Source organism: Henckelia pumila, chromosome 4 (assembly GCF_033568475.1).
Source record: "Henckelia pumila isolate YLH828 chromosome 4, ASM3356847v2, whole genome shotgun sequence".
NCBI classification, from domain to species: Eukaryota; Viridiplantae; Streptophyta; class Magnoliopsida; order Lamiales; family Gesneriaceae; genus Henckelia; species Henckelia pumila.
This window is the reverse complement of record NC_133123.1, coordinates 125474650-125500509: the sequence shown is the minus strand read 5'-3', so window position 1 is coordinate 125500509 and position 25860 is coordinate 125474650. Positions and strand designations below refer to the sequence as shown.

General features: G+C 36.4%; 2 protein-coding genes across 2 annotated transcripts; both read right to left on the bottom strand.

Annotated features, from left to right (window-relative positions):
* Nucleotides 1-1285: 1285 nt before the first annotated feature.
* On the bottom strand, nucleotides 1286-2493 carry LOC140861698 (uncharacterized). The gene is made up of 2 exons (XM_073264715.1): nucleotides 2232-2493; nucleotides 1286-2118 (listed from the first exon to the last, which is right to left on the bottom strand). The coding sequence occupies exons 1-2, from the start codon at nucleotides 2491-2493 to the stop codon at nucleotides 1286-1288; spliced, it is 1095 nt and encodes a 364-aa protein (XP_073120816.1).
* Nucleotides 2494-3213: 720 nt separating this feature from the next.
* Nucleotides 3214-4485, bottom strand: LOC140861697 (uncharacterized). The gene has a single exon (XM_073264714.1). It carries the CDS (start codon nucleotides 4483-4485, stop codon nucleotides 3214-3216), a length of 1272 nt encoding a protein of 423 aa, XP_073120815.1.
* Nucleotides 4486-25860: the final 21375 nt, after the last annotated feature.

The following is a 25860-nucleotide window of genomic DNA, read 5'->3' as shown; positions in this document are numbered from 1 at the left end:
AAAGCCGTGGAACAGTTTAGGTTTATTATTTTTTTGCCACTTTTGGGCAATTTTTTTATTTGTAATAAATACTTTGAAGTCTTAAACTTTGTTTGCTCTTTTTGAGTGCGTAAGCAGTTGGTGGAGGAACAAAGGACGAACAATTAGTCTTTATATATATATATATATATAATCAACTTTGTCGATTATCATATCTCTTTGCATTTTTAAGTCGCTATTGCATACTTGTTTGATGAATAAAATACTATCGCTTTAATATTGGAGTACTTGGGAGGGGATCAGTCTCCCAAGATTTTGTCTCATGGGGAAGTCCTAAACCACTTGGTGCGTGGTGAGGTATCCCGGTACTTGTAATATTATTATTTCGTCTTGACCTCTTACAGCGTCATAAGTTCAAATGTCCCATGAGGCTGATCAAGCCTCTTATTGTTGGGGATTTTTATGATTGCTAAGTCTATGACGTTTATGTCGTAAGTAAGCATTAGTATAGAAGAGGAGATATGGTATGCTTTCGACAAAGTAATATGTTTATATAACACAATAATCAAATTAGTTGAAAAATGTATCACAAACTTGTAATATGAAAACATAAGGAAAATATGCTAATAACAAAAAAGGATAAATATAGTCTAATGTTGGAGAGAGTTGCAATTTATGCATAAAATTTCTTTAGGTTGGCCACGTTCCAAGGTCTGGGAAGTATTCTTCCATCTGAATGTTGGAGGCGATATGTTTCCATCTTCACAATCTCAATTACTTTGTACGGGCCTTCCCATTTTGGGTCCAATTTACCCACAAACTTCAAGATGTCAGATTTTCTCAAAACCAGGTCTCCTACTTGAAAAGATATTGGTTTGACTCTGTCATTGTATGCTTTAGTCATACAAGCTCGATATCTCTCGGCTCGTGTCAAAGCTTCATCTCTCAGTTCATCCACCAAGTCGAATGAAATTCGGAGGGCTTGGTCATTCCCAAATGAAGTGTACTATTTCACTCGCCATTATTGCTCTCCAATTTTGGCAGGAGCCACAGATTCCGCTTCGTAGGCTAGGTTTAAAGGAGATTCTCCAGTTGAAGAGCGTGGAGTGGTTTGATATGCTCATAGAACACTTGACAACTCATCCACGCATTTTTCTTTGGCATTGACAAGGCGTGTTTTGAGGTGCTGTAAAATGGTTCGGTTCGTGACCTCGGTTTGACCATTGTCTTGAGGATTCCCGACAGAAGTGAAGAACTGCTTGATGGAGAGTCCTTTGCACCAATATTTTATCTTCGCTCCAGAGAATTAAGTTCCATTGTCCGAAACTAAGGTTTGAGGAATGCCAAATCTGCATACTATATTCTTCCATAATAAATTTATTACTTCTCTTTCATATATTTTGGCCAATATTTCAGCTTCGACACATTTGGTGAAATAATCCACAGCAACTATCAGAAATTTTCTTTGTCCGATAGCAGAAGGAAAAGGACCTACCAAATTCATTCCACATTGAGCAAACGGTAAAGGACTTTCTAGGGTCTGCAAGATTGTAGCCGGCTGGTGATGGAAGTTAGCATGCTCTTGACATGCGTGACAATGTTTTGCTAACTCGATAGCATCTTGCTTCATCGTTGGCCATAAGTATCCTTGGCATAATGCTTTCCCCGCGAGAGCTCTGCCAGCTATGTGATTTCCACATATTCCTTCATGAATTTCACGGAGCACATAGTTTCCTTTGGCGGGCGTTAGACACTTTAGGTAAGGTGAAGAGAAACCCTTTTTATACAATTCTCCGTCAATGATCGTGAACCGAGCAGCTCTCACTCTAAGTTTTCGAGCCTCGATTTGATTAGCAGGTAGGTTACCTCGCATCAAATAGGCGATTATTTCATATTTCCAACTAGGTTCTTCGCTGTCAGCATAGAAGATTGTAAAATAACTTCCATCATCTTCTTCTTTGCCATATGTTAGGAACGTTATTTTCCTATTATCAATGTTGGCCAAGGAGCTTGCTAACTTGGCTAGACAGTCTGCTGATTCATTTTCCACTCTAGGTATCTTCTTTACATCGTAGTTGTCTAAACGCGAGAGAAGCTCATTCACTTGAGTGAGGTATCCAAGCATTTTATCTTCCTTTGCTTCGTAATTTCCATTAATTTGACTGATGATAAGTTGGGTGTCACTGTGTATCGTCAGTATTTTTTCTCCGATTGATAGAGCCAATTTAATTCCCATGATGAAAGTTTCATACTCTGCCTCATTATTTGTTGCAGGGAATAAAATTTGATGGCATATTGAAATTTATCTCCCTGTGGGCTCTCCACAACTATAACTGCCCCGCTTTCTGTAGAGGTTGATGACCCGTCGACATAAACCATCCATGTCAGGGTGGAGCTTTCTTCTTGAGTTACTGTCATTTCTACGAGAAAATCAGCCAGAATCTGTGCTTTAATTGCTGGACGTGGGCGATATTCAATTCCATATTGGCTCAACTCGATGGTCCACTTAACCATTCTTCCTGATGCTTCAGGACTTGAGATAATTTTTTTGAGAGGATGATTAGTGAGTACAATTATTGGATGAGACTTAAAGTAAGGACGTAGTTTTCTTGCTGCAGTTATCAAAGCCAGTGCCAGTTTCTCGATCTTTGTATATCTTAATTCTGCTCCGTGTAAAGTTTTACTGATATAATAAACTGGTTTGTGCTCACGTCCAACTTCAGAGACCAATACTTCACTTACCGCCTCCGCAGATATTGCCAGATAAATCAGCAGGGTGTCAACTTATTTTGATTTTACCAACAACGGCGAAGAGGTCAGATGTATTTTCAACTCGTCAAATGCTTGTTGGCACTCTTCTGTCCATCGAAAACCTTTCCCACTCCTCAGCATTTTGAAGAATGATAAACCCTTGTCTGCAGATCTTGAGATAAATCGGTTGAGGGCAGCCAAACGTCCTGTCAATTCTTGGATGTCTTTCACACTCTTCGGGGGATTCATGTTTAAAATTGCTTTGATTTTTTCAAGGTTGGCCTCTATTCCTCATTCTGACACCATATAACCAAGAAATTTTCCTCCTTGTACACCAAAAGTGCATTTATTCGGATTAAGTTTCATCATGTATTTTCTGAGTATAATGAAGCATTCCTCAAGATCTTCCAAGTGATTAGATGCTTGGGTACTTTTGACGAGCATGTCATCTATATAAACTTCCATGTTATGCCTGATCAATTGTTAGAACATGGTATTTACCAGACGTTGATAGGTAGCTCCATCATTTTTCAACCCAAACGGCATAACATCATAACAATAAATTCCTCGATTAGTTATGAAACTTGATTTTTCCTGGTCTTCTGGCGCTAGGCCGATCTGATTGTATCCTTGATATGCATCAAGAAAAGTGAGCAACTCGCATCCTGCTGTCGAATCAACTAATAAGTTAATTTGTGGGAGTGGAAACAGATATTTGGGGCATGCTTTGTTGAGATAAGTGAAATCTATGCACAAACGCCATTTTCCTTCGGGTTTTGGTACTAAGACAACATTTGCCAGCCAATTTGGGTATGAAACTGGTCTGATGTATTTTGCCGCTAAGAGTTTTTCCACTTCAGCGGCTATATGTCGATTTTTTTCTGGGTCAAATGCTCTTTTATTTTGCTTCATCGGTCTCATTTTCGGATCAACACGGAGGTGATGGAGTGCATATTTATGAGGTATTCCGGGTAGAGGCTCATCACCCCAGGCAAACACGTCCAAGTTGCGACCGAGCAAAATTTTCAACTTTTCTTCCAATTCAGAAGGTAATTCGGTCCCGATTTTCAGTGTTTTCTTGGGATCAATTGGAACGATTTCCACGTGTTTTAGAGTTTTGGTTGCTGTTATTCTTTCTTTTCTCTCGGCTTCCTCATCCACCAAATGTATCCCGTTTTCACGCAAAATTTTTCCTGGTTTCGGTGCTCTTTCCTTACTAGAAACTTGTCTTTTATGATTTCCTGATGAACCCCGTAGTGTCACCGCATGACACTCTCTGGCTAGACGATAGTCACCAATGGCTTCTCCTACTCCTTCTGGAGTCGGAAATTTCAGCTTCATATGATAGGTCGATCCGATGGCTTGGAATATATTGAGATTTGGTCGTCTCAATATCATATTGTACGCACATGAAGCCTTTACTAAAAGGAATTTCACCATCTTAGTAAACCGCTTGGGGTAAGAACCCAAGGAAAGAGGAAGCGTTACTTCTCCCAAAGCTTCAACTATTTCTCCAAAAAATCCGACTAGTGGAGTGTTGAATGGAGTAAACTGTGCATTACTAATACCCAACTTGACAAATGCATCATGAAAAATTATGTTGGTCGAACTTCCTGAATCCACTAGAATTTTTTTTACCCAAAAATTGGAGATTGTGGCTGAGATGATTAAAGCATCATTATGGGTACCCCGAGGGTTCTCTAGATCTTTGTCACTGAATGATAATCCATCTTGGATGGTTCCAATTTCACACATCGACAAGGATGTGGGGCTGGATAAATTTTTGGTTCCTTTTGCTGCCCGCAGAAGGGCTTTTCTTGCATTGTTCGAGTTGCCACAAGCAGGCCCCCCAGTGATTACGTCGATTACTCCTCCACTGGGAAAATTTTCATCAGCTCATTCATGTTGTTTTCCAGTTTCATCATGGCGCTTTTGATAGTCACGTTTTGGTTGTTCATCCTGAAGCCTGTCATCTCGCTTATCACCGCGGGATTTGTCCACAAAATTCCTCAAATGTCCGCGCTTTATGAGTTTTTCAATTTCTGCTCGCAAACTGAAGCAATCTTATTTAGTATGACCTTTATCTTTATGAAAATGACAGTACTTGTCCGAACGTTGGCGCCTTGGGTTATTTTGCATTGGGCGAGGAGGACGCAAAAATTCTTGTTATTCAACCACTATCGGTATATCGGTCACACGTGCATTGAGGGGTATATTTTGGAGGCGGGGGCTCTGTGCTGTTCGCTTCTCGTCTTGCTTTCTAATATCTGATTTATCTTCTTCTCTCTTTCTTTTATTCAAATAGTGTGGCTCTACATATTCTTCAACCCGTATGTATTTCTCAGCTCTTTCCAATAATTCCTCTAAGTTTTTGGGCGGCCTTCCCGCTATTGATTCCTTGAACTTCCGATGGCGCAAATTTTGTTGCATTATTCCAGTTAACAAATCATGGTTCACGTGTAAAACTTCGTGCATCGCATGAGTAAATCGCCGAACATAGTCCCTCAAAATTTCTCCTTCTTTTTGAATGATTGTGAACAAATACGCTGTTGTTTTTGGATATTTCTTGTTAATTGAGAATTGCTGGATGAAGCAGTCAGTACGTTGCTCCAAATTGGCAATATATCCAAAGGGTAACTTATTGAACCATGTGAGTGCTCTTTCTGATAATGCTGTTCGGAAAATTTTACAGTATGCAGCATCTATGATATCATACAAATCCTCTTTCACGTAGAATTTGTCAATATGGTCTTGAGGGTCACTTGTTCCATCGAACTCAGGTAAGCTGGGGATTTTGACTTCCTTCAGTAATGCTTCAGATAAGATGTCATCAGTGAAGGGGCTTTGACGTGATGGCAATATTGCGGACGAATTCTCTCCAGTTACATGTGTGCGTGATTCATCCTTCCGGGTTGGATTAGTGATTTTGTTTTCGCAGAGGTGTCATGAACTGTGTGAACACTTGCTTCACCGTCTTTCTAAGTAGTATTTTTCTTGGTCTCCCCTTGATCTTTATCATTCACTTTAGACTTATCTTTATTTGGGTCTTCGTTATTAGGGTCAAGAGATGATGAGCCTTCAGTCTGAGCCTTTTTCTTGATGCTTTTGCGCTTACGGGTTTCTAGGTACTGAGCAACTGCATCTTTTGCTGCGAGTTCTGCTGTGTTTTCCATTAGCGTAGTCAAGTATTCACGGGTGAGAGTAATACTCGGCGGGGCGTTTCTGAAAGAGTTGATGCCTCGCTAGCCAACTTGTGGCTAAGGGCTTTGAGAGTCTCTTTTTGTGAACAATCTTTGTTTAATGTAATATACGTTCTTTAAATGGCGTTCACTTTATCTTATTATTATATAATGATATACTATTGCTATTTTGATAAAGACCTTGAATATACTAAAGTAAGATGAGATAGTGAATATAGAGAGATCACTGTCATGAAACACATCTTATGTTCACTGTATTTTCTAAACAGTTTCTAGTCAATTGAGCCGTCCACAAATAAGGATAAGGATCGCTCGAGATTGAGACTAGAATTTGCGATGCCGAGTACCATGTTTCATTGGTATGGAACATAGAGATGTTCGAAGCATGCAAATGGATATTCATATGATGAATGATCGAACTACCCTATTCGAACTTTCCAAGTGGTTATCACTTATCGAGTGGATATAGTCCGCGGTTTTGGTTGTACACCATTAGTCCTTATTACTTGAAACATCATTGAGACTCTATATGCTAGTACTGTGCTTTGACTCGTTTACCGACTCTATTAGGGTCATCAGGTGTCGGGATTGGGTACAGTTACGACACATATAGGAGTCGATGCTTTGTTGTCAAGGATTCACCGCACACTTTCGAGTGTGGATATCCTATGCAATCTGAGGAGATATTAGTGTGACGAATCTCTGGCTAGAGTACATGATGTGTTTTAGGTTACTTGGTTTCCTAGTAGCACATGCGATGTCACTATTTGATCTTCAAGATGCATTGCATAGTTATCGAATCTCAAACAACTCTCGATGTACCAATGGTTGTTGATTCGATCGGGATATATGGATGAAGGGACCGTACTGTACGCTAACCAAAATCTACTGGTTCTTGCAGGCACTATCAGTGATACCTAGGGAATCATGGGGCGATGTTGCTAGACGCTCTTACCATGATTCGATGGGCAAGTCGGAAATTGTTGTTCCGAGTCACAAGGAGTTTTGAACCCACGGCTAGCTGTATCCCTGAACCATTGAGGGTCACACAAGTAATGGATTTCTAATCCCCGTTGAGATAATTAAATTTAAAGAGTTAAATTTAGTGAATAAAGAAGTGGGACTTCTTATTTAAGAGTAGAGGGAGTAAGATTTCCTAAAATGACATAGTGATGGACATTTTTGGAAATCACTGAATTTGGATTCAGAAAATTTATCTTGACTTTAAAAGATGCAGAAATGGTTTCTGTACATATTGGTGAAATTGGTTTATCAATCTGAGTCACGATGAATTTTATATTAATTTCTGAACATGCGGGCTTTGCTTGTCAGGCTTGAACTTATGACTAATGGGCCCTAAGCTGTTAGCAGCCCACATTATAAATAAGTTATTGCAGTACAGAAATTACACACAACACATGCATAATTTTCGAAAACCTAGAGCCTCGTCTCTTAGGGTTTTCGGCCGCCCCCCTCCCCTACTGTGTTCGAGAATTTCAGTCTGCAAATTTCGAATTTGCAGTCTGAATTAGCAGATCAAATCTGCTATTTCTCTTCGTAGAAACTTCTGATAGACTTTCTAGTGCAGTCTATCAGAGGGATTAAATTTCCGTTCGTGGACCTGATTGAAGAAACGTTCGTTCATCATTTCTTGGGATATACAACAAGAGCAGTTTAATCTGTTGGTGTCCATAATATCGTTTCGAGATTTTAAGGTAAAATTTACATTGTTTAAATTTTATGTTATCAATTTTAATCGTAGAAATTTGATACCCATATGGAATCGTTCCATATAAAATTTTAAAACTTCCGCTGCACCGGGTATCACTTTTTTTTTTCGATCCGGAGAACGACGGTGTTCCAACAGTGGTATCAGAGACAGGTTGTACTCGGATTTTACGATTAAAATTTATTCGATTGTACCGGCCTCGATTTTTCAGAAAAAAAAATGAAAATTTTAAATTAAATTCCAGGGCAATCGGGCAGCGAGTGTCGCTGCCTGGGGCAGCGCACGACGCTGCCCAAGGGCAGCAGGGCAGCGACTTGATCGCTGCCCACGGGCAGCGATTGGCTGCCCACCTCCACGTGGGCAGCCCTGTCCCACGTGGAGGCCGGGCTGCCCGGAATTGTCCCGGGCAGTCCGAAAATTTTAAATTTTAATTTTTTGATTTTTTGAAATTTTTTAAATTTCAGTTTTTGGTCCGATTGAAAATTATTTTTGATTGGTCCACGAGGCATCGGATCAAATTGTTTGAGTCCAAAATTTTAAAAATTGATTTTTGGATAAATTTGAATTTTTGGAAAATTTATAAATTTTATCCATTAAATTTGATTTTATAAAATTAATAATTTTGGTACAATTGATAATAAAATATGATTTTATGTATAAAATTGGATTTTATATGTAAAATATGATTTTATGGATAAACTAGATAAAATATGATTTTATATATAAAATAAGATTTTATGTATGAAATATGATTTTATCTATTTATATTTATTGCCATTGCATGATATCCAATAAATTAATTTTTGAATTAAATAATATTGGATAAGGATGATCGATTGCCATGACCAATATTATAGGTGTATGTTAGGTTGTTTACATTTGGTTTTAATTATTGTTGTTGGATTTATTAATGGGTCTGGTTTATGGCCCAAATATGAATTGTCATATGTAATAAAAGTGGGTCTGGTTTATGACCCGTTCACACCCCTTAAATATGTATCCCCTGCTTGTCATCGAAATTTATTGTAAATTTATTAGACTTAGTGGGAGATAAAGATTTGAAGACAAAGGTGGGCCCAGCAGACAATAAAGACCGAAGAAATGTAAATTGGAAGCTCAATGTAATAGGATTGCATTGCATACTTGCATATTACCTAGGATTGGACTTAGACTCGTGATTGGCAACCACGGGTCGATTAGTAATGGAATCGATCATCCTAAAATAATATATGATATTATTGTTGTATGCATGTTTAGACTAAATTGTATGAATCCCGCAAGCATACAAATTTTAAATGATGAGACAAATTTTCGAAATTAAAATCCCTCATTTTAAATATGATTTAAAATTGATATCAAGATAAACAAAAGGGCATTTAAATATTGTTTAAATGTTCCTACCTTCCATCAACGATCAATGTATGAGATGCTACCTGCGGATACGGTTCGGCTCATATTATTGGGGGGGCCCGTTTGTCGGAAAGCTGTACATTGGATCGACACATGTTGTAAGTTGGATGGAACTCCCATGGGATTGGCTCATATTATTGGGGATCCATATGGCGACCGTCCATCACAACTTAATATTGATGGGTCATCTTGACGTGTCACAATAAATGGCGTCATATTATTGGGCCCTTATTGGACATGAGGTAAAAACATGGAGGTTGCTTTGGAAGCAATTGGGCTCTACCATTTGAAAATTATGGTTGGCTGATATTATTCGGTACTATAGTTTGTCAATTGGACTCCATGTTCCCACTAAAGAAAATGTTTCTCGTTTTCACTAGAGGGTAGTGAAATCGTTAAAATAGTGGGAGTGAAATAAAATAAATTTCGCCTTATTTTATGTCTTAGTAAATTAATTAAACAATCACTGATTATTGTCTGTTTCTTTTCAGTATTTCATTAAGATGAATTCGCGCAATCCACTATTCTCTATTCTCGAACAAAACAAACTGACTGGCGCAAACTATACGGAATGGTTCCGTAAGTTGAAGATTGTCTTGACCTCGGAGAAGATGTTCTACGTGTTAGAAAAATCTCCTCCGAAGGAAGCACCAGCTGATATAAGTCCGAAAGAGTTGGCCAAACTTGATAAATGGTGGGACCATGATATCAAGGCCAAATGATATATGCAAGCTTCGATGTCTGATGAACTCCAGAGGCGATTTGAGGATACCGTGAATGCTGCTGACATTCACGCACAACTCAAGGAACTTTTTGGGGCTCAATCGAGAGCTGAAAGGTTCGCTACTGTAAAAGAGTTAATGACATGTCGCATGCATGAAGGGACTTCGGTCCGTGATCATGGGGTACGCGTGATTTGGCTCATTCAGAAGTTGGTAACGCTTGAATTGGTATTGGAGCATGAAATCAATGTGGACTTATTACTTCTCTCTCTTCCTTCATCGTTTGACGGTTTTGTGGTGAATTTCAATATGAACAAGATAGAGGTCTCCCTTGAAGAGATGGTCAATATGCTTGTAACTTATGAAGCCACTTTAAAGAAGGATAAACCGGTTCTCTTGGTGGGCTCCTCTTCTTCTGCTAAGAAGGGTCCAAATACAAAGGGTAAGAAATGTTCTGCCCCATCCAAGAAAACCGAACCCGAGAAGAAGAACAAGACAAAGGCTTCAAACATGGAAAAATCTAAGGATGTTTGCCATCACTGCAAGAAACCCGGTCATTGGAAACGTAACTGCAAGGAATATCTCGAGCAGTTGCAAACTGCGAAGGGCATGTTTTATATTGAAATAAATGTTTCACTTAATACTACTTCTTGGATATTGGATACCGGATGTGGATCTCACATTTGCAATAATTTGCAGGTGATGACAAGAAGTCGCAAGCTTAGGATGGGTGAGACCCAGCTGAGGCTCGAAAATGGTTCTCGAGTTGAAGCCAAAGCTGTGGGAGACATTTGTTTAATTTTGCAGATTGATTTTAAGTTATTTTTTAGAGATGTTTTATATGTGCCAGATTTGGTTAAAAACATTATTTCTATTTCTATCCTTGATAGAGATGGTTTTTCTTGCAATTTTGTGAATGGGATTTGCAATATTTACAAGAATGAATGTTTAATTGGATGTGGACAACTTGAAAACGATCTATATAACTTAAAATTAAAAGACGTTCCAATTAATTATGTTGATAAACCGGTAACAACAAATAAAAGGAAAATTGATAATCAAAACCCGGCAAACCTTTGGCATGCTAGGCTAGGTCATATTTCTTCAAGGAGGATGAACAAGCTAGTGGGAGAGGGCATGTTTGATATGTCTGATATTAACTCTCTACCTACTTGTGAGTCCTGCCTCAAAGGAAAAATGACTAAATCTCCTTTCAAAGGGAAGCCAGAACATAGTCAAAATCTATTGGATTTGATCCATACAGATGTTTGCGGACCATTTAGTATTGGTACAAAATTTGGTCACACCTACTTCATTACCTTTACTGATGATTATTCTAGGTATGGGTACTTATATTTGATGAAATATAAGTCTGGATCATTTGAAAACTTCAAAGAATTCAAGGCTGAAGTAGAAAACAAACTAGGTAAGAGTATTAAAGCACTTTGATCAGATTGAGGTGGAGAATACTTAAGTACCGATTTCTTGGATTATCTAAAAGAGAATGAGATTCTCTCTCAGTGGACTCCTCCTATGACACCTCAGCTGAATGGTGTTTCGGAGCGTCGCAATCGAACCTTGTTGGACATGGTTCGATCTATGATGAGCTTCACTGAGCTCCCACCTTCGTTTTGGGGCTATGCTCTTGAAACGGCGGTATTGTTGTTAAACAACGTCCACACTAAAGCAGTGGAAAAAACACCATACGAGTTATGGAATGGCAAAACTCCTAAGTATTCGTACTTGAGGATTTGGGGATGTCCTGCTTACGTAAAGCAGACAGTTGGAGATAAGTTGGATAGTCGATCCACCTTATGTTATTTTGTAGGGTATCCAAAGAATTCAATCGGATATTATTTCTATCATCCCACTGAAACAAAAGTGTTTGTTTCAAGGAATGCCACCTTCTTGGAGAGGGAGTTCTTATTGGATAAGAAAGGCAAGATGATGAAACTCGAAGAAATTCGAGAAGAACCCGAGATACAAAATAAAGATCCTATACCTCAAGAACCAACACAAGACACGCCTATTATTAGAAGATCCGAGAGGACTTCTAGGCCTCCTATTAGATATGATCTTCTTCTTGAAGGGGATCAAAGTGAACCCGACATTGGATGTGATCCAAGAAACTTCAAGGAAACAATTTCTGATGCGGATTCGATTTTATGGCTTGAAACTATGCAGTCGGAAATAGATTCGATGCATACAAACCAAGTTTGGTCTTTAGTAGATCCTCCCGATGGAATTGTTCCAATAGGGTGTAAATGGATCTACAAGAGAAAACTTGGGCCTGATGGTAAGGTACTGACCTACAAGGCACGATTGGTTGCAAAAGGTTACACTCAAAGACAAGGTGTTGACTATGATGAAACTTTTTCACCAGTCGCAATGTTCAAGTCCATAAGAATCCTTATTGCCATTGCTGCATGGTATGACTATGAGATATGGCAAATGGATGTGAAGATTGCATTCCTTAATGGAAACATTAAGGAAGAGATCTATATGATGCAGCCCGAGGGATTCACATCCATGGGAAGCGAGCATAAGGTATGTAAGCTTCAGAGACAATCTATGGTCTCAAACAGGCATCAAGAAGTTGGAACCAAAAATTTGATGAAACAATAAAGGATTTTGGTTTTATCAAGAACCCGGAGGAACCATGCGTGTACAAGAAAGTAGTTAAGGATGCGGTAACATTCTTAGTACTTTATATTGATGGCATCCTACTCATTAGAAATGATGTAGGGATATTGCAGTCAACAAAGATATGGTTGTCAGGTAGATTCTCGATGAAGGATTTGGGTGAGGCGTCCTATATTCTAGGGATACAGATCTATAGAGATAGATCTAAGAGAATGATAGGACTTACTCAAGCTACCTACATCGACACTATATTGAAAAGGTTTTCAATGGATGAGTCCAAGAGAGGACATCTACCTATGTGTCATGGAGTCTCTCTATCCAAGTCTATGTGTCCCAAGACTGACAAAGAGATAGAGAAAATGACACACATACCATATGTGTCAGCCATAGGAAGTATCATGTATGGGATGATATCTACCAGACCGGATGTGACATTTGCTCTAAGTGTCACGAGCAGATATCAAGCCAATCCCGGTCAAATGCATTGGAAAGCCGTGAAGGATATTCTTAAGTACTTGAGAAGAACTAAGAATGTATTCATGGTTTATGGAGGAAGAGATCTGAAATTGGAAGGCTATACCGACTATAGCTACTAAAGTGACGTGGATGACTCGAAGTCAACCTCTGGATTTGTGTTCATGCTCAATGGCGGTGCTGTCTCTTGGAAGAGTTCCAAGCAGGACACCACAGCAGATTCCACCACTGAGGCAGAATACATTGCGGCATCAGCTGCTGCTAAAGAGGCCGTTTGGATGAGAAATTGCGTCCAAGAGTTGGGCGTTATTCCTGAAGCTGTTGGTCCAGTCCCGGTGTACTGTGACAACACGGGTGCCGTTGCTCAGGCAAAGGAACCAAGGTCTCATCAAAGATCCAAACACGTACTGAGGAAATACCACATCATCCGGGAGATCGTGGAAAGAGGAGACATCACTGTCGAGAGAGTGGCCTCTGCAGACAATATCGCTGATCCACTTACTAAGCCCTTGCCAGGACCATTATTTGACAAACATCGCGAATCAATGGGACTACGTAGTATGACTAGTTGGCTTTAGGGCAAGTGGGAGATTGAAAGAGTTGATGCCCCGCTAGCCAACTTGTGGCTAAGGGCTTTGAGAGTCTCTTTTTGTAAACAATATTTGTTTAATGTAATATACGTTCTTTAAATGGCGTTCACTTTATCTTATTATTATATAATGATATACTATTGCTATTTTGATAAAGACCTTGAATATACTAAAGTAAGATGAGATAGTGAATATAGAGAGATCACTGTCATGAAACACATCTTATGTTCACTGTATTTTCTAAACAGTTCCTAGTCAATTGAGCCGTCCACAAATAAGGATAAGGATCGCTCGAGATTGAGACTAGCATTTGCGATGCCGAGTACCATGTTTCATTGGTATGGAAAATAGAGATGTTCGAAGCATGCAAATGGATATTCATATGATGAATGATCGAACTACCCTATTCGGACTTTCCAAGTGGTTATCACTTATCGAGTGGATATAGTCCACGGTTTTGGTTGTACGCCATTAGTCCTTATTACTTGAAACATCATTGAGACTCTATATGCTAGTACTGTGCTTTGACTCATTTACCGACTCTATTAGGGTCATCAGGTGTCGGGATTGGGTACAGTTACGACATATATAGGATTCGATGCTTTGTTGTCAAGGATTCACCACACACTTTCGAGTGTGGATATCCTATGCAATCTGAGGAGATATTAGTGTGACGAATCTCTGGCCAGAGTACATGATGTATTTTAGGTTACTTGGTTTCCTAGTAGCACATGCGATGTCACTATTTGATGTTCAAGATGCATTGCATAGTTATCGAATCTCGAACAACTCTCGATGTACCAATGGTTGTTGATTCGATCGGGATATATGGATGAAGGGACCGTACTGTACGCTAATCAAAATCTACTGGTTCTTGCAGGCACTATCAGTGATACCTAGAGAATCATGGGGCGATGTTGCTAGACGCTCTTACCATGATTCGATGGGCAAGTCGGAAATTGTTGTTCCGAGTCACAAGGAGTTGTGAGCCCACGGCTAGCTGTATCCCTGAACCATTGAGGGTCACACAAGTAATGAATTTCTAATCCCCGTTGAGATAATTAAATTTAAAGAGTTAAATTTAGTGAATAAAGAAGTGGGACTTCTTATTTAAGAGTAGAGGGAGTAAGATTTCCTAAAATGACATAGTGATGGACATTTTTGGAAATCACTGAATTCGGATTCAAAAAATTTATCTTGACTTTAAAAGATGCAGAAATGGTTTCTGTACATATTGGTGAAATTGGTTTATCAATCTGAGTCACGATGAATTTTATATTAATTTTTAAACATGCGGGCTTTGCTTGTCAAGCTTGAACTTATGACTAATGGGCCCTAAGCTGTTAGCAGCCCACATTATAAATAAGTTATTGCAGTACAGAAATTACACACAACACAGGCATAATTTTCGAAAACCTAGAGCCTCCTCTCTTAGGGTTTTCGGCCGCCCCCCTCCCCTACTGTGTTCGAGAATTTCAGTCTGCAAATTTCGAATTTGCAGTCTGAATTAGCAGATCAAATCTGCTATTTCTCTTCGTAGAAACTTCTGATAGAATTTTTAGTGCAGTCTATCAGAGGGATTAAATTTCCGTTCGTGGACCTGATTGAAGAAACGTTCGTTCATCAGTTCCTGGGATATACAACAAGAGCAGTTTAATCTGTTGGTGTCCATAATCTCGTTTCGAGATTTTAAGGTAAAATTTACATTGTTTAAATTTTATGTTATCAATTTTAATCGTAGAAATTTGATACCCATATGGAATCGTTCCATATAAAATTTTAAAACTTCCGCTGCACCGGGTATCACTTTCTTTTTCGATCCGGAGAACGACGGTGTTCCAACAGTTTCCATTGTTATTATTTCCTTGAGACATTTTTGAAGTAATATGTGTTCTCAATGACGTAGAGAACAGGTTCCCATGGACGACGCCAAACTGATGTAGCCAAAAATCTCTTGTATATGACACGTTGCTTCCGCAAAGTCCGAAGTATCAACGGATCCTTGTATGCTCCCTATCGAGATCTTCAGTGGGTTATTCCTATGTCACAAAACAAAGTCAGAGGAGCCGGGAGGGTTTCCGGCAAAGGCACTCCGACGCTCAAGTCAGTTATTACTCAAGGAATAATAATCGACAGTAGACCGATATAGTGCTAAAGAAAGTGTGTACCTTAATAATGAGGTGACTTGAGCTATTTATAGAGATTCGGAGAGTTTCACGGGTTTGAACCTCTTATGGGCTTTTGTACAATTCAGAGTCTGTTTGGATTAAATATATATAATATTTAAATAAGCTTGGACTTCAAAAATATTCGGAGTGGGCCTTCATAATTGGGCTCAGACCCAGTTGAATTTTTAGGTGTAACCTATATGATAATAAGAATTAGACCCATTTTCACTTTATGTACAACTACATCCTCCACTAAGTAATGGTTATATATACGTGTTTTATATTTTTTAAAATTTTATGCCTCATTATTTTTATATATTTTATTTATTTTAATTTTAAAAAACAAGGATCGGAGTTTTATATAATAATTAAAATTTTAAAAACATAAATTGAAGAGACAAAATTGAAATTACTTAATTACTTTATTTTGCAGCTTATTTTTACGCATGCACCTACCTATTTTCTCCAACAACTTTTAGGTATTTAATTTGAACGCAAGCAAAGTCGAAAGCTTTAATAATTTGCATGGATTAATTGCTATCCTGCCCACCCACCGTGTCCACATAATGTGCCCACCATGAGGTGACACTCAACTATTGGACGCACAATTCATCACATCCAATAGTTGAGTGTCACCTCATGGTGGGCATATTAGGTGGGCACGGTGAGTGGGCAGAATAGCAAAATTGTATATATATATGATTATTCTATATAGAAAAGTTCAATAGCAACATGTTTTTACTTTATATATATTTAAGGATATATATTATTGTCTGATGATCATGACACACCCATTAACTTTCGATTTAAAAAGTAAAAAAGTTTCCCAATACTAATGCATCTTGCATGTGCATAGTTAATACAACTGTTTTGATTAAGACATTTTGATACATAGGATAGAATAAATAAATGATATGATAAGGATAAGTAAATGATAAGATATATACTATATTAAATAAAAACACAATTTATAATATTAAATTAAATTTATATCAACTCTAATTTCTGGACTTAAATTAAATTATATATATCTATTATCTATTATCTATCTATTATCTATTATCTATATAAAAGAGCCAATGTTTAGAATTGTGATATGTTATTAATACCTTTCAATGTTTAGATTTCTCAATAAGTGTTTGGTAATATATGGAAATATAAGGGCAAAACGTTGAATATAAAAAACAACTTTTGCGGCTATTAAATGTAATTTTAATTATAATAATATTAAAATTAATAATAATATTAATAAATTAATATCCTTCATTGTTTAGATTTCTCGATAAGAATTTGGTAAATATGTGAAAATATAAGTGCAAAACATTGAATATAAAAAATATTGAATATCAAAATTTTGTCAAATTTGGTCAACTTTTGCGGCCATTAAATGTAATTTTAATTATAATAATATTAAAATTAATAATAATAATAATTTTGATTTTAATAATAATAATAATAATAATAATAATAATAATAATATAAAGGAGACAATGTTTAGAATTATTATATGTCCTTCAATGGTTAGATTTAAAAATTAATAATAATAACAATAATAATAATAATAATCTATTATTCTATTATTATTATCATTATCGTTAATATCCTTCAATGGTTAGGTTTTTCAATATATTTTTGGTAAAGAGTCAATGTTTAGAATTGTGATATGTCATTAATATCTTTCAATGATTAGATTTTTTAATATATGTTTTGGTAAATATATGAAAAAATAAGGGCAAAACATTGAATATCAAAATTTTGTCAAACTTTGTCAATTTTGCGGCTATTAAATATAATTTTAATTATAATAATATTGATATTAATAATAATAATAATAATAATAATAATAAAAAATGGGCAATCAAAATATCAACCAATATAAAAATAAGATTCAAAAAATAAAAACTAATAATAATAATAATAATAATAATAATAATAATAATAATAATAATAATAATAATAATAATAATAATAATTCTATTATTATTATTATTGTTATTATTATTATTATTATTCAATTAAAAGAGCCAATAAATGGGTTAAAAAAATTTACTATGAATTTCCGATTGAGCATTTTATTGGTTCTTGGTGTGTGCTTTTGGCATGGATAATGTATGGAAAAATTGGAGCAAAAATAAAGGTAAATTTGGATTATTGATTTTTAAGATTGGTCAATGTTTTTTTATTTTTTGTGTTTCATATATTAAATTAAATTTAATTAATTAATTTGCACAATTTACGTAGCAGTCAATTTTGTTGTTTGTGTTTCATTTATAGTTTGCATCATTTAGGAATGAGTGACTTTTTAGTTGGTTAATTATATGTGATACTTTATTATAAATAAATAATTAACAATTTTTTATAATTTAAATAATGTTAAAATTTAAATATTTTACGTAACGTTGATCTATTTGTGTTCCCAATATGATTTCAACGTCTAAAATATTATCATGTATGTGTCGTGTAGTCAATGAGAAAATGTTTAGTTATTGGTAGCCAAATTAATGAATCAAAATTAATACATTCCAAGTTAAAGAGAAATTAATTAATTTCGACTATAAGCATTATTTTCATTATTTTATCATAATATTTTTACATAAATTATTTTACATTATAATTATTTATTAATAGTTTATGTTCTATTCTTATAAATTAATTTGATTATTAGTTTGCATTTAGATTGACTTATTTGAAATTCATGAATTTTGAATTCATCTACATTATTCCATTACTTCAACAATATAAAACCAAATCAATATTATATTTATTTACACTCTATTTATACTTACCATGATGGATTTCATATGGTTCTAATATTTTAAGAAATTGAAATTCATTGTGACTAGATCAATTATAGTATAATTAAATAAATATGGAGATGAATTAAAATTCTTGTATGTAAGTTATCTAAACAATAAAAATATATTTAAATATATGATTTCAAATCCTTCTATCCAAACTAGGGGTACAAACGAACCGAATCGAGCTGAATAATGATAAAATTTTAAGGCTCGAATTCGGCTCGATAAGAATATATTCGAGTTCGAGCTCGATTCGAAGTTCGATAATTTCAAATATTTTGGCTCGAGCTCGGCTCGAAATGAAGTTCGAGTTCGAGTTCGGCTCGAAATATTCGAACATATTCGTGAACTATTCGGATATTATGGTTCGAAAAACTCAAAATGTTCAAAAAAAGTTCAAAATGTATATATATTTATTATATAATTATATTATATTAATTAAATATTAAGGTTCACGAACTATTCGCGAACTATCGAACAGTATAATTTTGGCTCGAGCTCGGCTCAAAAAAAAGTTCGAACATGTTCGAATTCGGCTCGAGTTCGATAAGCTCGAATACGAATCAAATATTTATCGAGCTGGCTCGTAAAGCTCACGAACAGGTTTAGTTCATTTTGCACTCCTGATCCAAACTCAGCCTTATATTTTTTACAATACTCTAACCATATCTCTTATTACATGCACAATTCTATGTGAATGTGATTCACCGTGTCACCCAGATCATTTGTTCCTAAAACGAAAGTTATAGAAATATGTTTGAAGTTTAGAGTGTGTGTGTGTGTATTTCCAGATCATTTGTTCTTGCATTTCACAATTTGTTTTAGTTTAGTTTTCATGATTATAATTTTATAAGTTCTCTTTTGACCATCGTCAACTATTTAAAATTTTTTAAATAATATGTCATCATGTCTCTAATAAATTGAAAGTTGACCAAATTTATCAGCACGATTTCAGGGTTTTGAAGATAGCAACTGACATTCTTGCAATCTTTTGATAATGTCATTGATCCAATGGATAGATTTTGAATCATAACATTGTTAAAAACAAACTTACTAATAATAATAAATAATTCACCACATATAACCATCATAATCAAATCCAAATATTTTTTGATAGTAGAAGCATATATATTGTCAAAAATCAAATACATTGGCATATGATTCCAAAGAACAGAAGAACACGAAAACAAACACAATTGAACGCGAACAAAAATACAAGAGACAAAAATGACCAAAAAAATAAAATTTTATGAGTTAACCAAGAAAAACAAGAACACTAAAGCCAATTAATTGAGGTAATTAGGGATGATGAGAACATATCAACTTTCACCCGAAAAAAAAAAGAAAATTATTAGGATTTAGGAGTTAGGACAACAAAAGAGACTCACATATGAAGTTATCCAAAATTTAAAAAAAAAAATGGACATAAAATGGTTAAATTAATATTAGATAATAAATTGTGGATTGGGCCCTTGAACATAACAAAAAAAACAAAGAAGAACGGGTAAAATTTGATAGATGAAATCCCCATTGTCACAAGAAATGATCAATTTAATTAATTTTTTTTTTTTGGATTTGACATCTAAACAACGTCGGTGTTGTTTTGCTTTAGCTTATAATTTTCAATGGCGTCAAAAAAAAACCATAGTTGTTCTACTTTAGCTTATAATTTTCAATGGCGTCAAAGAAAAAAAATAATATGGTCGAGATAATTTTTCCCTTTATTTCTTCTCTTTGAGAAAAGAAATGCAAACAAAATTAATAATTTAGTTTTAATACATTATTGTAGATTCAATTAATGACAATAAATTATTTTTTAAATCAAAAGATATAATGGTGAGTTGCGACGGATTGTGGACTGACCCACATCGCTAGCTCATTTTGGTACCTCTAATTTTGAGCACACATTACGGACAAGGGGTGTGCTGTCAAAATTTGAAAACATGAGGATATATGTGCACAAGACTTGAAAACACTGGAAATTAATAGAATATTATTATTTTTTAGCAATTTTTGAATTTCATAGAAGTGTTATATGCAATTAATTAATTAATTTTAGTCTCGAAGATCTGTTTGTGATTTTGATTTTCAAATATCGAACATCATAACCTTGCTCGTACATGCTTTCAGAGTATAAATTTATTTATTAACTCTCTATGTTCACACCAGATACAAGTTATATTTCAAAACTCTTTTTTTAGAGTATGTAAGAAGAAGAGGAGGAATAAGAGAAGTTAAGATGTCTTAACAATCAGTTAATATAAAACCAAAAATTATATATATTATTCAAATGATGATTTTTCAATGTGCGGAAGGTAATATGACATGAATTAATATTGATTATTGAGAAGTCACTAATTGTTTTCTCCAACGTGAATAAATATTTATAAATATAAAATTTCATAAATCTATAAAATATATCACGTGATTATATTTATATCTACAATTTTTTTTTCATAAATATATAAAATATATCCGTGATTATATTCATATCTACAAAAATTTTCACCTGTAATTTGTTTTAACTTTAATTGTACCCAATATTTAAAAGTATAGTTTTGTTGAATCCGACATTTTGGTGATAACAAACAACAACTCATTGTATAGGAATGTGCTGCCAATCTTTTGTATTTCAGGAATCTACTACAACTCCTACCGCAACCGTCTAAACCCTTCAAGTTATCTACCAGAAGCTTGTCAACCGCCTTTGTCTCTCGACCGGTTGCAGTCACAAGCCTATCGACTGGTTATTCAAACCAGCAGAGGATAAATCTATCTACCGGTAGAATGTCAACTGCTTATCAAGATATCTCAAGACAAGTACTTGTGACAAGACGTTCATTGCAAAATCTTTTATCAAAAGCAGAACCGGCGTATCAGAAAATCTGTTGACTCTTGCATCGAGACAACAGGTTGCACTAAAATGGAAAAAACGCAGAATGGCTACAGATAAAGCATTTGACCGTTTATACCAGTTTTGGACCCTGGAAGTTGTCTGCATTTAAAGAAGTGTACGATCTTCATGCAGAATCATCAATGCATTTATGAAGCATTAAATGCGCATTCAATGCAGCATCAGAACGTTCAAAATAAAGACGTTGATGATTGACCTATATAAAGGGAAGATTGCTCAAGAAGTGATAAGAAGACAGGCAACACGAAAAATCTCAATCAACTCAATCACTTGAATACTATCAGAAGTCCTCATCTGATATACTGAAGCAATACTTGAGCACACTTACAAGATCATTCACTTGCTGCTCAAATAAACCCTCGCCTACAGTTTACATATCTGATCTTCAAGGATCATCCTAGGGTTTCCAAGCCTCTCGACCGCTCTGCAGTTTGAGAAGCTCAACCGGACTGTACTCATTATTGAAGAGACTTGAAGCTACTCTGAAAGCTTCCACCAGTCTGATAAGAACTGAGAATCTTATCTGTGTAAATCTAGGAGTTTCGGATTAGGCATTGGATAAGTCCTAAGTCTGAAGTGGTTGTATTGCAAGACGTTGTAATAACCAAAGTCTTCTAGTGAATTCCTTCCTAAGTGGAAGAAGGGGAGACGTAGAAGGATTAAGCCTTCGAACTTCCATAAATCGTGTCTTAGTCTTTACTGCTATTTATCTTACATATTGCTCATACATCGTGTTATAAACTTTGCATCACTAAAACCTCTGAAATATTTCCGCACTATTTAAGTTGTTCAAACCGTTTTAGAAGTTGAGAAAACAGATTAAGTGAACTAAACTTCACTTGATCATTTTGAAAAGAAAGAAGAAAAGTTTCAGAGTGTATTCACCCCCCCCCCCTACCCTCTGAACCGATCCCAACAAGTGGTATCAGAGCGGGTTCCTTTCTCAACTGCTGATCTAAAGTTTTAAAATCATGACTTCTTTCAACAAAATTCCTATGTTCTCTAAAGAAGATTATGATGACTGGAAAATTCGCATGCAGGCACATCTTGCAGCACAGGACGATGACATGCTATATGTCATAACATACGGTCCTATCAAAATCATGAAGGTCAACCCAGCTCTAACCAATGGTGCTGGACAAATGATTGAGAAACCAAGAGCTGAGTGGACTACTGAGGACAAAAAGAAGGCCAATCTTGACAATGTGGCCCGGGACATCCTATACAAAACACTGGACAAGAACATGTTCAGCAAAATCAAGTCATGCTCCACAGCAAAGGAGATTTGGGAGAAGCTCACTCAGCTGTGTGAAGGAAATGACCAGACCAAGGAAAACAAGCTCACCATGGCCATTCAAAAATATGACAATGCCAAAATGAAGCCAGGGGAAACCATGGCTGAATTTGATGAACGGTTCAGTAGTATCATTTGTGATCTTATTGCTTTAGAAAAAAATTATACTAACCGTGAAATTGCTGTGAAGGTTATGAGAGCCTTGCCCAAAGAATGGGAGATCAAGACAGTGGCCATGAGGGAGTCAAAAGACTTAAGCAAGGTTGAACTGCATGATCTCTTTGCAGATCTCAAAGCCTACGAGTTCGAGCTCAACATGAGGACAGAAGATGAACCATCTACCTCTCAACCAACCAAGGCCTTAACCTCAACGGTGATGCGTCCACCGGTCGAGGAAGCTCCAAAGAGATCAGCTGAGCAAATCAGCAACGAAGCCATGACACTCTTTGTCAAGAAATTTGGTAGATTTATGCGTAAAAACAATTCTAAATTTAAAAATTATCATAAATCGGACCATACAGACGATGGTCCTACTTGTTTTAGCTGTGGCAAGCCAGGCCACTTCATTGCAGATTGCACCAAGCCTAAGAGCAATGATCAGAAGCAATTCTTCGAAAGAAGAAGGGGCAAGGAGGACAAGAGGACGTTTAGAAAAGGAAGAGACCAAAGGGTTCTAGTAGCAGACGAAATCAAAAGCAAGTGGGCTGAGTCTGACTCTGACAACCCCAATACCAGAAGCTCTTCAGATGACAGCGATGATGAAAAGGTGGAATGCCTTATGGCTGACATCGAAGAAGAAGCTGAGGAGGTATTTGACTTTGGTTCACCTGAATTTACTCACAGTGATCTAGTTACTGCCTTACACGAAATGGCTAATGAATACAAAGCATTATCCAAGGAATTCGAGGAGGTAAAGGCAGAAAGAGCTGACCTAAAAGATAAGTCAAGCGAATCAAGCTGCATGCAGCGAAAAGAGCTTGATGGTCTTAAGGTCAAGCTAAGTCTGTTGGCTACTGAGAATGACACCTTGAAAAGAGTGTTCCAAGCAACCTTGACTGAGAACAAAAAACTACTTGAAACAATTAAGGCTTGGAATAAATCTTCTGTAACCATTGACAAGATTCAAGAAATCCAAAGACCGGCACATGACAAAACCGGTCTAGGGTTTGGAACAAATGAACAGTCTATGGAATCTTGTATTCAGTCAAGCCTGGACAAAGGCAATCTTAATAAAATAAGATTTTTCAGGTCCAGCACGATATATGAACATGATGAGTGCAGCTTTGACAAAAATCAGAAAGTATCTAACGAACGAAGCTCTAAGCATAGAGGGCTGGGATATGTGGATCCCCAGATCTCTAATCAAAGAGGAACTTGGATTAAACCAAAACCTAATGAAAGAAGAAAGGAAAACCAATCTAATTTCAAAAGGCCATGGAATGAGACTAACTACTCTAAAAGAAGATGGTCAAAGGAGAAGCCTTACCAGTACTTTAATTGCAGGCCAGTTCAAAAAAGGTACAGGCTAACTGATAAAGATCAAAAAGGCAAGCAGCACACAGCAACCTCACAAGCACACACATTTACTGCTTATCGACCGCACAGATTTCTGGACACACACACGGGCAAACCTGTAAGGGTGTTCCAGGTGTGGGTCACGAAAGGGCTAATCCGACCTGGACCCTACTAGATATGGGTACCAAAAATTCTTCACTTTTTGCAGGTACTAAAAGTACAAACGGGCAAGAAGACCACTTCTATCAAGGACACTACCTGGTACTTAGATAGTGGTTGCTCACGGCACATGACAGGAAATCCAGAACTTCTAACAGAAGTTGTGCTGTGCAAAGGACCAAAGATTAGCTTTGGAGACAACTCCAAAGGTAAAACCGTGGGTAAGGGTAAGATTATCCATGATAACATCATTATTAAAGATGTGTTGCTTGTTGACAAACTGTGCTATAATTTGATAAGTATTAGTCAACTATGTGACAATGATCATTCGGTCGAGTTTCACAAACACACTTGAATCATCAAAAATGACAAAGGTGAGACTCTTATGACCGGTGTAAGAGATCTAAACACCTACAAGGTAAACTGGTCTTGCTCACATATTTCTTCACCTACTTGTCTTACTGCTCATCATGATAAACATTGGTTGTGGCATAAGCGGTTAAATCATCTAAATTTTAAGTCCATCTCTAACTTGAAAAAGCATGATTTGGTTTCTGGTCTGCCTGAAGGAGATTTTATAAAAGACAAAGTCTGTCCTGCTTGTCAACTAGGAAAGCAGGTGAGAGCAACTTTTAAAAATAAAGGGTGTATGTCTTCTTCCAAATGCTTAGATTTACTTCACATGGACCTATTTGGTCCTATACCAGTAAGAAGCATAGGGGGAATGAGATATGCTCTTGTTGTTATAGATGACTTTTCTCGATTTACTTGGGTCATCTTTCTCTCTTCAAAAGATCAAACTGCACCTCACCTGATTAAGCTTTTTAAACGCTTGCAAAATGAACAATCTACTGTGATAGATAGAATCAGGAGTGATAGAGGGACTAAATTTTTAAACACCACTCTTATGACTTATCTAGATGATCAGGGAATCAAGCATGAGTTGTCAGCTGCTAGATCCCCACAGCAAAATGGGGTGGCTGAAAGAAGGAACCGTACTTTAAAGGAAGCAGCCAGAACTATGATTGCTGATTCAAATGTTTCTCAAAGGCTTTGGGCAGAAGCAGTTAACACAGCTTGCTATACTCAAAACAGATCTATGATTAATAAACGATTTAACAAAACTCCATATGAGATCTGGAATGGCACAAAACCTGATATTTCATACTTCAAAATTTTTGGGTGCAAATGTTTTATCCACAACAATGGCAAAAATCATTTGACAGCCTTCGATGCCAAAGCAGACGAAGGAACTTTTATTGGTTACTCAGCCGTTAGCAGAGCTTATCGAGTGTTCAATCAAAGATCACTAACGGTCGAGGAAACCATTCATGTTGTTTTTGATGAATCTACTCTTTGTACAGAACAAACTCAAGGGAGCATAAATGATCTGAGTCATAGACTGGAAAACACAAATCTATAGGAAGAGAGTGACAGTGATCCATATCCTCCAAAGAAAGATGATCCAGTTCCCTCTACCGTGTGTGATCAAACAAGGCCAGAAGAGGATCCAT